The sequence below is a fragment of the Heteronotia binoei genome, chromosome 11 (assembly GCF_032191835.1).
Source record: "Heteronotia binoei isolate CCM8104 ecotype False Entrance Well chromosome 11, APGP_CSIRO_Hbin_v1, whole genome shotgun sequence".
NCBI lineage: Eukaryota > Metazoa > Chordata > Lepidosauria > Squamata > Gekkonidae > Heteronotia > Heteronotia binoei.
In genome coordinates, this window is record NC_083233.1 from 27,517,311 (window position 1) to 27,529,435 (window position 12,125).

The 12,125-nt window shown below is 41.9% G+C and overlaps 1 protein-coding gene across 1 annotated transcript in view; it reads right to left on the bottom strand.

Moving 5' to 3' along the window:
• The window catches only part of DIAPH2 (diaphanous related formin 2), a 446,439-nt gene that overhangs the window by 262,026 nt on the left and 172,288 nt on the right, over nt 1-12,125 (bottom strand). The window contains exon 22 of the mRNA XM_060249401.1: nt 6,727-6,966. Coding sequence (XP_060105384.1) covers nt 6,727-6,966 — 240 coding nt within the window. The remainder of the gene's footprint in view (nt 1-6,726; nt 6,967-12,125) is intronic.

Sequence of the window (12,125 nt, forward strand, 5' to 3'; positions counted from 1 at the left end):
TGAAGTAGGTGTCAGGTGAGTCCCACCTGAACATGTGCAGAGAAGTCTGTATGTATGATGACTCCTCCACACATATTAGGGACCGTCTTTCCCCACATGTTTCCCAAAGAGCCCTTCGGTCTGGGTCAAAAAATCTGCATTCGGTCCCTGACCCTGAAGAGGCCAGGCTCCTGACAACTAGAGCTAGGGCCTTTTCTGTAGTAGCCCCACACTGGTGGAATGAGCTCCCTGAGGAGGTCAGGGCCCTGCGAGAGCTCATACAGTTCTGCAGGGCCTGTAAGACAACACTCTTCCACCAGGCATTTGCAAGATAGTGGAGTAATAGATTATTTTAACTACCTGCACACTGATTGGGTCAATATTCGTCAAGAGAAAGAGACTGAGTTCTAGACACTCTCAATGACTGTGCTATGGAGCAGATGGTCACAGAACCTACCAGGGGAGAAGCAATCCTGGACTTAGTCCTAAGTAATGCCCAAGACCTGATGAGAGATGTAAAAGTGTTTGGGAACAGTGACCATAATGTTATTGAGTTCAATATTTGTATAAATAGGGAGTTGCCTAAAAAGACCAACACAACCACTTTTAACATTAAAAGGGGTAACTTCTCTTAGATGAGGGGGCATGTGAAGAGGAAACAAAGGAAAGGTAAAGAGGGTCAAAACCCTTGAGAAAGCTTATTCAGGATTGAGACAACCAGGGAGGATTGTGAAGCACTCCAAAGGGATCTTTTGAGGATGTGTGAGTGGGTGTCAACATGGCAAATGAGGTTCAACGTGGCCAAGTGCAAAGTAATGCACATTGGGGCCAAAAATCCTAACTTTAAATACACGCTGATGGGGTATGAACTGGCAGAGACTAATAGAGAGATCTTGGGGTCATGGTAGATAACTCGCTGATAATGTTGAGACAGTATGTGACAGCAATAAAAAAGGACAACCCTATGCTGGGGTTTATTAGGAGGGAATTGAAAACAAATCAGCCAGTATCATAATGCCCCTGTATGAATCGATGGTGCAGCCTCATTTGAAATCCTGTGTACAATTCTGGTCACCACACCTCAAAAAAGATATAGCACTGGAAAAAGTGTAGAAAAGGGCAACTAGAATGATTAAAGTGTTGGAACACTTTCCCTATGAAGAAAGGTTAAAGCACTTGGGGCTCTTTAGCTTGGAGAAATGATGAATGACGGGTGACATGATAGAGGTTTACAAGATTATACATGGGACAGAGAAGGTAGAGGAAGAAGTACTTTTCTCCCTTTCTCTCAGTACAAGAACTCATAAACACTCAACGAAATTGCTGAGCAGTCAGATTAGAACAGATAAAAGGAAGTACTTCACGCGAAGAATAATTAACACATGGAATTCACTGCCATAGGAGGTGGTCGCAGCTACAAGCATAGGCAGCTTCAAGAGGGGATTGGATAAACATATGGAGCAGAGGTCCATCAGTAGCTATTAGCCACAAAGTATACATGGAACTCTCTTTCTGGAGCAAGTGATGCTCTGCATTTTGGTACTGCGGGGAGCAACAGTGAGAGGGCTTCTAGTGTCCTGGCCTCACTGGTGGCCTCCTGATGGCACCTGGGGTTTTTGGCCACTGTGTGACACAGAGTGTTGGACTGGATGGGCCATTGGCCTGATCCAACATGGCTTCTCTTATGTTCTTAAGCATTCCTTCCTTCAGTACAGCATTTGCTTGTGGGAACTCAATGCCACAGGTTGCAGCAGGGGCTTCCAGCTTGGACAGTTTTAAAGAGGACTAGACAATTTCATAGGGGAAACATCCACCAATGGCTATTAGCCTGGATAGTTAAAGCGACATTCCAGGTGCAAACACTGTCTACTTCTGAATACCAGCTGCACTTAGGGAAATTCACAGGGGAAAGCTTTGACCTTGTGTTCCTGCTTGTGGCTTTCGGAGGGAATCTGGGACTACACTACTGATGGCGCCTAGTTTTTTGGCCACTGTGTGACAGAGTGTTGGACTGGATGGGTCATTGGCCTGATCCAAGATGGCTCCTCTTATGTTCTTTCCTCTACACATATTCAGTGTACACTAAGAAGAGGGGCTAAAAAGGGATTCATTAGTTACTTGTTGTTTATTTCCCTTGTCAAAACAGACATGCATTGTAATGCAAAGGCAACCACAAATTTCTAACAGCTCGCTTTGGATCAGTTCCACCAAGCTGTGTGGAGCTGCACAAAAGTGGAGCACTGTGGGCAAGATCTGGGGTGAAACAAAATATCTCATGCCTTAAGGCAAGAGTGCTCATGTTTAACATTTCTTATTCCCATGTTCTAGCATTATGAGGTACTAAAGATCATTAGGAAAAGAACACCATGGCACGAAGAATGCCTGTTATCCTTGTTTAATATTAATGAAGGTTCCTCCTTAGCATAATGCTGCCTTCATAGCTACAGGCATATTAGAGCCTTGCAGGCCTCCTCCTTTACAAAGTTCCAATGGCTGTTGCACATTTCAAAGGAATACTAAACTTTTAATATCAAAGTAGCAAATAATACAGATTTATATATTAACCCCCCATCCCACCCGGATCAAGATAAAAGTTGTCATCCTAACAGAATGGGAACATACACAGTGAGACTGTTTTCACGTGACTTATTCACAGTGGTTTTGCAGCTAGAAATACTACAGTAATTGCTCCCATCCCTTCATTATTTAGAACTAGCATGCAAGTCCTTCCTCTTCCAATGTAAACAGATTCTAGAGAAAGATGACTCATCTGATTAGGTTGAAACTTGGTGTCTCAGGTAAAGGCATTAATGAGTAGTCTGGATTACTACAGTTTATTTTTTGTTCAAAACTGTGTCTGAAGGACACGGTAAATGCTGCAGAAGCACTTGACTAAGTAGGCATGAGTCTAAATTATGCCTTGAAAAGGTGGCTGTACAAAATCAGGGTAAGTGTAATTTTCTACAACGTTACATTACCCATCTGATAACCAAATCCATTTGCAACACACAAAGAACCCTGTTGTAGGTAATTATGCTTACTATTTTTAAAATAAATTTGAAATAGTCAGGAAGTTTAATATGGAAAATTTGAACACGTTTGCTTCAGCTTAATTCCCCATGCCTGAAGTTTAACATGGTGAACATTCTAAGCAAACTTAAATCAGGTTAATCCATACTTGATTACATGCCGGGTTACAAAAAAAAAAAAAAGATTTAAATTGTGACCTTTTTTTATATCATGTACTCCGAAATTATATTTTAATCTGCTCCCTTTTCCAAGATAAAGTATTATTATCCTTTAAAAAAACCCCAAACATTGCCTAAACATGTGAAGTTATTAAAACTGATCATATTTCCATGTATTTCACAATGTAAATGATGAAATTTGGGGAAGGGGAGCAAACAATACTCATCCACCTGCCACATTAACTGTGGTACATACTAAGCATGAATTATTTACCTGCAATGCTAAGAATACTTCATCTGATTTTAACATACCTTTTCCAGTCCATAATACCACGATTAATAAATTCTATTGATGCCACACAGAAGGATGACTTTTGCTTCCTATCTCTACTATCCAATTCATTAAAGCTACAGCCTCTGAACAAAGGTTAAACAAGAATAGGGTGGCATTCGCACTCCACCATAAGGGGTCAATTCAATCATCATTGTCCTATTCTCCTCCCCACACACCCCTCCTCATTCACATCTCTGAGTAAATAATATCAACGTTGCAGCTGAGATCCAACAGATGTCAGCTGCTGTGCCTTTTACAACTTGCTATGTATGGTTTGGTGCTGTACAAACAAGGGGGGGTGGATCGCTGCCCTCCCCCTGCACAGCATGAGGAATGTCCTTGAAGGAGGCCCTTAAAGCCTGCATTGTGTTGTGTCTGACCAAAGGAACACCTATGCCAGGGGTAGCCAACAGTAGCATGGCCAATGGCTGGGACTGATGGGAGTTGTAGGCAAAAAACATCTGGAGAGCTACCGTTGGCCACCCCTGACCTATGCTTTTATTTTTAAAATGCAGTTCTGGCTCCAGCCACTAGAGGTGAGAAGTTTGAGCATTGCAAAAAGCTCTACGATTGGCTACACTTCCCTTTCTCCAATGTGAGGGGAAAGCCCCCTTTTCGAACATTGTAGTTACCAGCTTGGCTGCCAGAGCACCTGGAGAACATAAAAACGTTAGAGAAGCCATTTTAGATCAGGCCAATGGCCCATCCAGTCCAACACTTTGTGTCACACAGTGGCCAAAAAAAATTATATATATATATATATATACACACACACACACACTGTGGCTAATAGCCACTGATGGAACTCTGCTCCATATTTTTATCTAAACCCCTCTTGAAGGTGGCTATGCTTGTTGCCGCCACCACCTCCTGTGGCAGTGAATTCCACATGTTAATCACCCTTTGGGTGAAGAAGTACTTCCTTTTATCTGTTTTAACCTGTCTGCTCAGCAATTTCATCGAATGCCCACGAGTTCTTGTATTGTGAGAAAGGGAGAAAAGTACTTCTTTCTCTACTTTCTCCATCCCATGCATTATCTTGTAAACCACTATCATGTCACCCCGTAGTCGACGTTTCTCCAAGCTAAAGAGTCCCAAGCGTTTCAACCTTTCTTCATAGGGAAAGTGTTCCAGCCCTTTAATCATTCTAGTTGCCCTTTTCTGGACTTTCTCCAATGCTATAATATCCTTTTTGAGGTGTGGCGATCAGAAATACACACAGTACTCCAAATGAGACCGCACCATCGATCTATACAGGGGCATTATGATACTGGCTGATTTGTTTTCAATTCCCTTCCTAATAATTCCCAGCATGGCGTTGGCCTTTTTTATTGCAAACGCACACTGTCTTGACATTTTCAGTGAGTTATCTACCATGACCCCAAGATATCTCTCTTGGTCAGTCTCTGCCAGTTCACTCCTCATCAACTTGTATTTGTAGCTGGGATACTTGGCCACATTGAACCGCATCTGCCACGTTGACGCCCACTCACCCAGCCTTAACAGATCCCTTTGGAGTTCCTCACAATCATCTCTGATTCTCACCACCCTGAGAAGTAACTCACACACATCTGGCCAGAGAGTGTGGGTCAACCTACCCAGGGGCACAAGGGACTTATGCAATACAAACAGCCATAACGCCACAGACGCACTCTAGACCGGTACAAGAGTGCCTACCAGCAGCACGAACCGTCGTTTCGTGTACCAGCCATGGAGCGGAAGAGACTGTGCCGCCAGGAGCTATCCAGGCGAATGGTTATGAAGCGCTGACCATGGAATCCACCATGGAGGGCTAACACCACACGTAGCCATCTTCCCGCAAGGCTTGACTCCAGTTCATCTTAGCAGAAGGCTCACGTACACACCAGATGTCACCTTTGGCCTACAAGCAACCTACCCACCCCAGGAGTGGTTAATAGTCCAACTGCCACTTTCTTTGTCTAACGGAACTCTAGACAAAGACTGGTGCCCAGAAAAAGACAGAAGAAGAGGGAGACCATCTTCAGGCAGAGCCAAGTTCCTTTGTACATGCTGGGTGTTACCTAGGCCACAATTAGACTCTCTATTGTCACCTTTTCAGATAAGTTCCCTAATCTTAAAGTGTTCCCCACCCAGTAGTCACTTCTATTCTTCTTTCCAACTGTCACTTTGGAGCCGCCCCCTAGTCCGTTTTAACCTGAAAGTTCTCTCAGTTATCCAGGCAAGTCCATTTGTCAAGAACAGGCACCCAATTAGGTGCCACCAATGAACTTTCTATTGGCTACGGCAGTAGTCCAACCTTTATGGTCACTGCAGAGCCTCCCCTTTCTCCTCCCTCGCACCTCCCATCCCCCGAGGGCTCAAGGGAGTCCTTATAATCTGTGGACTAGCTACCCACACGTGTGCTTCTAGCAGTATCCCAACTGCCGCTGCATAGATCCATCCCCAATTCCTGATCAGTTTCGGGTCCCTCCTCCCACTTCCTCGCTTGTCACCATTGGAGCCTTCCTTGAAACTACGATAGGTAAATATCACCCTGTTTGTCTACCCATGTGTTCCCCTATCTCTCTATCTATGTTTCCTAGGACTGAATGTGTGTTTTGATGAGTATTTTATCTTGTATGGAAGCCTATATTTTTTCCTAATAAATTATAATTGATTTTACTAAATTAGAGTCCCTATTATTTTAAGCATTACCTTCTGGACATGAGTCTTGAATACATAGGTAACAAAGATCCCTAGTGAGCCAGGTGCCCACCTGACTATTCCCCAACCTCGTTTTGAGGGCATTTCGGCTTACACCAAGTCTGAAGCAAACTTGCTTAATTTCAACCAATTACCAGCCTGCAGGTCATTTCTCCAATAATGCGGCCTTTCTCTTTTCCTTTCTTTGCACTCACTCAGACAGATCTCACAAAGCAGTAGTTGCCCCGGGAGCGAAATAGGGTAGGTAGGCCACTGGGAACTAGTAATTCTGCTGTAGAAATCCATGAGCTCCTGTTTCCTGTTACACTACTAAAGCAAGCAGGATTGAAAGAAGGAGGTAAATAGCATGCAAGCTGCTTTGAAAGTATTCTATCCAGGTTAACATCTACCAAAAGGCAACACTGAACAGACAGTGTATGTAGAATTAATAGATAACAAAGGTCTACTCTGCAACAAAATTGACTTCAGCCTACATCTGAAATGTGCCCAGAAAGATGCACCATTATTGTTATTACATATTTTCACATGGATTAGAATTACCTTGCAAAGAAAGCTAATGTTAAAGCCTAGTGATTGGGCATTTCTTGAGCCTGAATTCATGTAGTTTCCGATCAGCAGCACAAGTTCCAACAGCTTGCTAAAGCTCTCGCTCTTCTTCAGCTCCTCACAGGCTATTGTCACAGCCATGATTCCAGGCTTGATATTGTTTATATGCTCTTCAAACGTCAGCTTGAAAAGGATGCCATTGAGGCGAGGCCGTAACATTTTCACCGAGCTCATCTGGAAGGTAAGAAAACAGCTAAAGTAGAGTGCGCTAAAATATTTTCCATGCAACAAAGAACAATATCCCCCTCCGTACACAAAAAAGCACTTAATATTGTTGGAACCAATTTTTCCAAAATTGACAGGATTCAAAGTAACATGAAACCCATTCCACACATTCAGATGAGCTCTGGATATGTGTTTCTCACTGCACTGGGAATCACTTAGGAAACCAAGAAGAATTTCAAAAGAGATTTGTGACATTCAACAAGGTCTGATTTTTTTTTTTAATTCCACCGATAACAGTTCAAGCAGTAGCCTGGATCCAGACCACTATGTAAAAACATTTACAGTTCCACGGGAAACTACTATACTTTGACTTCACAATTGTGATACCTTATGTACAGAACTCTATCCCTGATAGCTACTGTTTTGAATTTTCAGAACCGAGTTAAGAAGGCCTTTCCTATTTTCTCAAGTCTTTGGGAACAAGTAATACTATCAAGGTAAAGGTTGTTCCTCATTCCTGGTTTCAATATTTTCTATGCAGCTAGTACCAACTTAACTGTGGTTTTAGCAAGAATTTGTAAATAGTGGTTTTTAACTTGCTTTTGATTCTGTTGTGCTTTGGCCTGCTGTAGCATGCTATTCTACTGCGAGCTACTTCTATGCCACCTTTATCATAAGGTAGCTTTAAAAAAAATATGCTTAACTGCTGGACTTAATTTTAATGGTTTTGACAGCATTCATTTTTAAAAAATACATCAGAATGAGTAAGAGTTCATTGATCATGCCATAGGAGGAAGATTTATCAGTTCTGGTTTAACAAAAGCGCTTCAGACTTTGATAGTAGTAGAAACTGGGAGGGAAACTTCATCATCTATTAAACCACTTGCATACATTCCGAAAACAGTTAGGTGTGTCATGGTCATTAGATGTACACAATCAATAGGAAAGACAGATAAAATTAGCAAAAAGCATCTAGTCTCACAATAGCATTAGAGCCAGACTAAACCATGTAAATGCCTGAAAGAATTTGATTGAAACCAGTGACAGTTATCAGATACGATCATTTGCTGCATTGCAAATGACTTACATTTCTGATTTTATGATTCACTGCATAAAGTGCTCTGGGACACTGACCATGATTGCATATTATGCAAGGGTTTATTTGTATTATGAGGTCACTGTCCATCAAAATACTACCAAAGGGAATTACATTCTTTTGAGTTGATCCTACACTATATTAAAAGTGGGGGGAGTGATGACAGCTTTTGAAAGCTGTTACAAGAGCCTTATTTCCCTATGGAGTTTCAGACAGATTTATGTTTTTGCAACTTATAAGACTTCCCAATTCTAATACTACTCTATACCTCTTGCTTCCTAGAATAAACACTCCCCTCAGTTAAACGGAGGATTCAGACAACCATTTTTCTCCTCCTGAGGTCTACTTTCTCATTCAACATAAGGTGAGAATAGAGTATAATTAGGCTGCTTAAAAAGGTACAAAATGCAATGAAACTCATAGCTAGGCTGTGGAATTCTAACTCATGTAAGCCTTATACAATCCCAAGAACAATTTTCTGTTATTCAAAAGCTGGTTTCCTGCATTACAGGCATGAGCAACTTTAATCTATTATCTTCTCATAGGATTTATGTTCTTTGTTCTGTACAGCAAGCTGAGTACCAATAAAACTAAATCTTGTTTGGCTTTCATTAGCCTTAAGCTCATTTATTGTTTGGTGAAAATGTGTAGTAACTTTGGGCTAAGTAGTACCAAGGGTATCCACAACTTTATTTCTCTCTTGACATGGATTGACATTGGTATTTCATTCTCTAGAAAAACTGGGGGGGGGGGGGCAACTTTAAAGCAAACATCTTTTTGGTACTGCAAATGCACCAGTACGATGTATGCATGGCAATTCCTGCCACACTGGCTGAGCTAAATCAAATGCAATAAGACTGTAGCAGCAGTGATCTGGTCATACATTAATAAGAAGTGTTTAGAAATATGAATAGATTAGGAGGTGATCAGACGAAGCGTCTCTTTCACTAGCTGTTGGAATGAACCACACAACATGCGTGTTGAGGGGAAAATGCTTCTGCCTTGCCTCTCTGAGCAAGGGTTTATTTATCTCTGCATCAGTTGTGCCAGAAATAATCCAGTATACAGCATCGAACAGACAAAAGCACTAACCAGAAGACATACCCCCCCCTTTACCATGAGGTCGTGTCTGCCTAGTCTACAGAAACTAATACCAGCTCAGCAGTTGTCAAAATACATGTGTCAGCAAAAGGAAGCGTGAATACAAGTGTAAGATGTCTGCACCCTTTTAGCCTTTCAGACACAATGTGGGCGTCTCAGGCTGATATGCCAAATGCGTGATCCACCCACATTTCTGTCTTCAGGCTTTTTGGGGCCTGGGGGCTCAAGTGCGTGAGCCCCACAACTAGCTCTAAATATCTTGTGATGAATCATCAGAAAATAATTTTCTTCCAAAAATAACAGGTCAGTGTCCCCTCCCCACCAAGGTCTTCAGTACTTATGACAATACACAGTGGCAGCAAGTATATTATCTTTGCTATCCATCATTAAATTTCATCTCCTTTGCATTAGATGTGAAACTTCATTTGATCCTAGGGTATAACTAAAAAAAAAAAAGTGTTTAATTTGAATATATAATTCATCTTAATGCTTCATCTAAATGAAAATGCGATGCTCCAATTTTCATGCACAAATAAGAATATTAAGCTAATTAGTCTGTTATAATAAGTAACCTAATTACAAAGTGTGACTTTTCTAAATGAATTTTAAACATCTAATTCTGACCTTTATTAGGGTTGATGAGTATATTGATTATCTAATTAAAACCTTATATTAATAATTAACTTACCTAATTTGTATATGCAAATAGGCATACACGGTCTGAAAAGACAAACTTCAAGTAGAAGGTAGTCTTTCAATCATTCTGTGCTAATTTCTTAACCTGGGTATAAGCTTTTGAAAGTCAAAATTTATACAGCAGAACTCTTGTTGGTCTTTAAGATGCTACTCGACTCAAATCTTGTTCTTCTTCTACTGACAAATATGGCTACCTACCTGAAACTAGTTTCTTAACCAGTTCTTTCTAATAAAAGTATCCTGATTATTAACAAAGAGTCTTGTTAGCCAAGCTACTATTAGTAGTTGGCATCTGAATGGGGAGAGAATTTCCATTAACAAGTCAATTTAAACACTTTTAAAATTAGAAACAAACAAGTTAATGTTAAACATCTCTGTAGAGAATTGAATTTTGCCCCTTACAAGCCATATTACTTGTAGCTGTATATGGGAACGGGTGTTCTACGTTCATGTACAGAGTCTTGTGACTGAAGTGCATACCTACTTATTTTGAAAATATGCAAGCTTTTGGAAGCTGCAATAGACATAAAGTTCCCAGTGCACACACGTTCATTACAACAAATTTGCATAGCCTCCACAAAGGACTGACTGACTGTGTGTGTGTCTGTGTGTGTGTCTGTCTGTCTATCTATCTCCTTTTAAACCTTGGCTGTGGGGGGGGGGGGGGAGGCACAACTGCAATGAAGATACAGAAAATGGGGAAAGGGTTAAGATCCCCCTCATCCTACCCTCAATCACTCTCTTTGATACTATCACCATCAGCCCTTTAAGTATCAGGAATCTAATAGTAATATATGTATCTGAAACTCATAGACTCTGATGGGCTTTCTTCCCCAGGACAAAAAAAAAAAAACCAAGAGAGAGAACAAGAATTGTTTAAACCAAGTTAATTCTTCTTTACAGTGCAGAACACTGTGAGACAAAATAATCTGTCATGCTAAGATCACTTTCTTATTTACTTCTCTCTTTTTTAGTACTAAAGGGGAAAATACACTCTGGAAGGCTTAGCTCCCTTGAATACATTTCAAAAGCCTTGCATATGAACACACAAACATTTATCTATAGCAGATAGAAAAGGGTGTGGAAATGGTTTTTGATACAAAGCTTTCTCACTTCTTGAAAAGGAGCATTAGAATGAAGTGCAACACAAAGAAAATAGATTATATTATAGTAGAGTAAACAGAGTAGTCAGAATAGATACTGAAAACAAAAAACACAGTGCCAAGCAAAGCACCGAGTTCACAAACGCTTTACGTTGACGTCTGCACTTCATGGTATAGAAGCCAGGTAATCTTTATTCACAGCTAGGGTGACCATAATGTCTGAAGGCCAGCCAGGGACACGTGGGGGGGGGAGGTAGGGGTGCCGGAAACAGGAAGTGACGTCACTTCCGGTGACGTCACTTCCGGTGATGTCACGCCACCACAGGAAACAGGAAGTGACATCACTTCCTGTGACATTTCCCCGCGTCACCTGCCGGAAATGGGAAGTGACATCACTTCCTGTGACATCATTTCCCCCAAATGACATCATTTCCCCCAAATGCCACTGCCGGAAACAGGAAGTGACTTCACAGCACTTCCTGTGACATCCCCAAAAATCCCCCAAATATCACCGCCGGAAACAATTTTGTTCTGAAATCCTGTATATACTTCATCAGTATATGGGATAAGGCACTTTCTCAACTGTGCTGCATAATGCAGCCTATTTATTTTGTCCTGTTTGCTCTGTTGGCTCTATCTGCGCCACCTTCATCACTTTCGGGGTGTGGATCCCCCAGTGGGGTGGTCTCGTGACTCCCTCCGCCAGCTGTTTCTGATAGCCCTGCGCCCCCTCTTTCATTTGATATGTGTCCCGTGCGGGTGCCACCCTCCCGCCGGGAGATGCCGCAAAATGAGCCCCCTTGAGGCTTATGGCGGCAGGGCTCGGGGGAAGCGAGCTAGACTGCTGTTCTTTTGAGGGGTTATAGAGTGTTTCGAGCCCGTCCCTGTGGCATCGGTCCCATCGGTCCCATCGCAGGGCTATCAGAAATAGCTGGCGGAGGGAGTCACGAGACCACCCCACTGGGGGATCCACACCCCGAAAGTGATGAAGGTGGCGCAGACAGAGCCAACAGAGCCAACAGGACAAAATAAATAGGCTGCATTATGCAGCACAGTTGAGAAAGTGCCTTATCCCATATACTGATGAAGTAAATACAGGATCTGAGAACAGAATTGCACCAGAAGACACAAACACAAAGCTCCCTTACACTGAATCAGTGCTTGGGTCCACC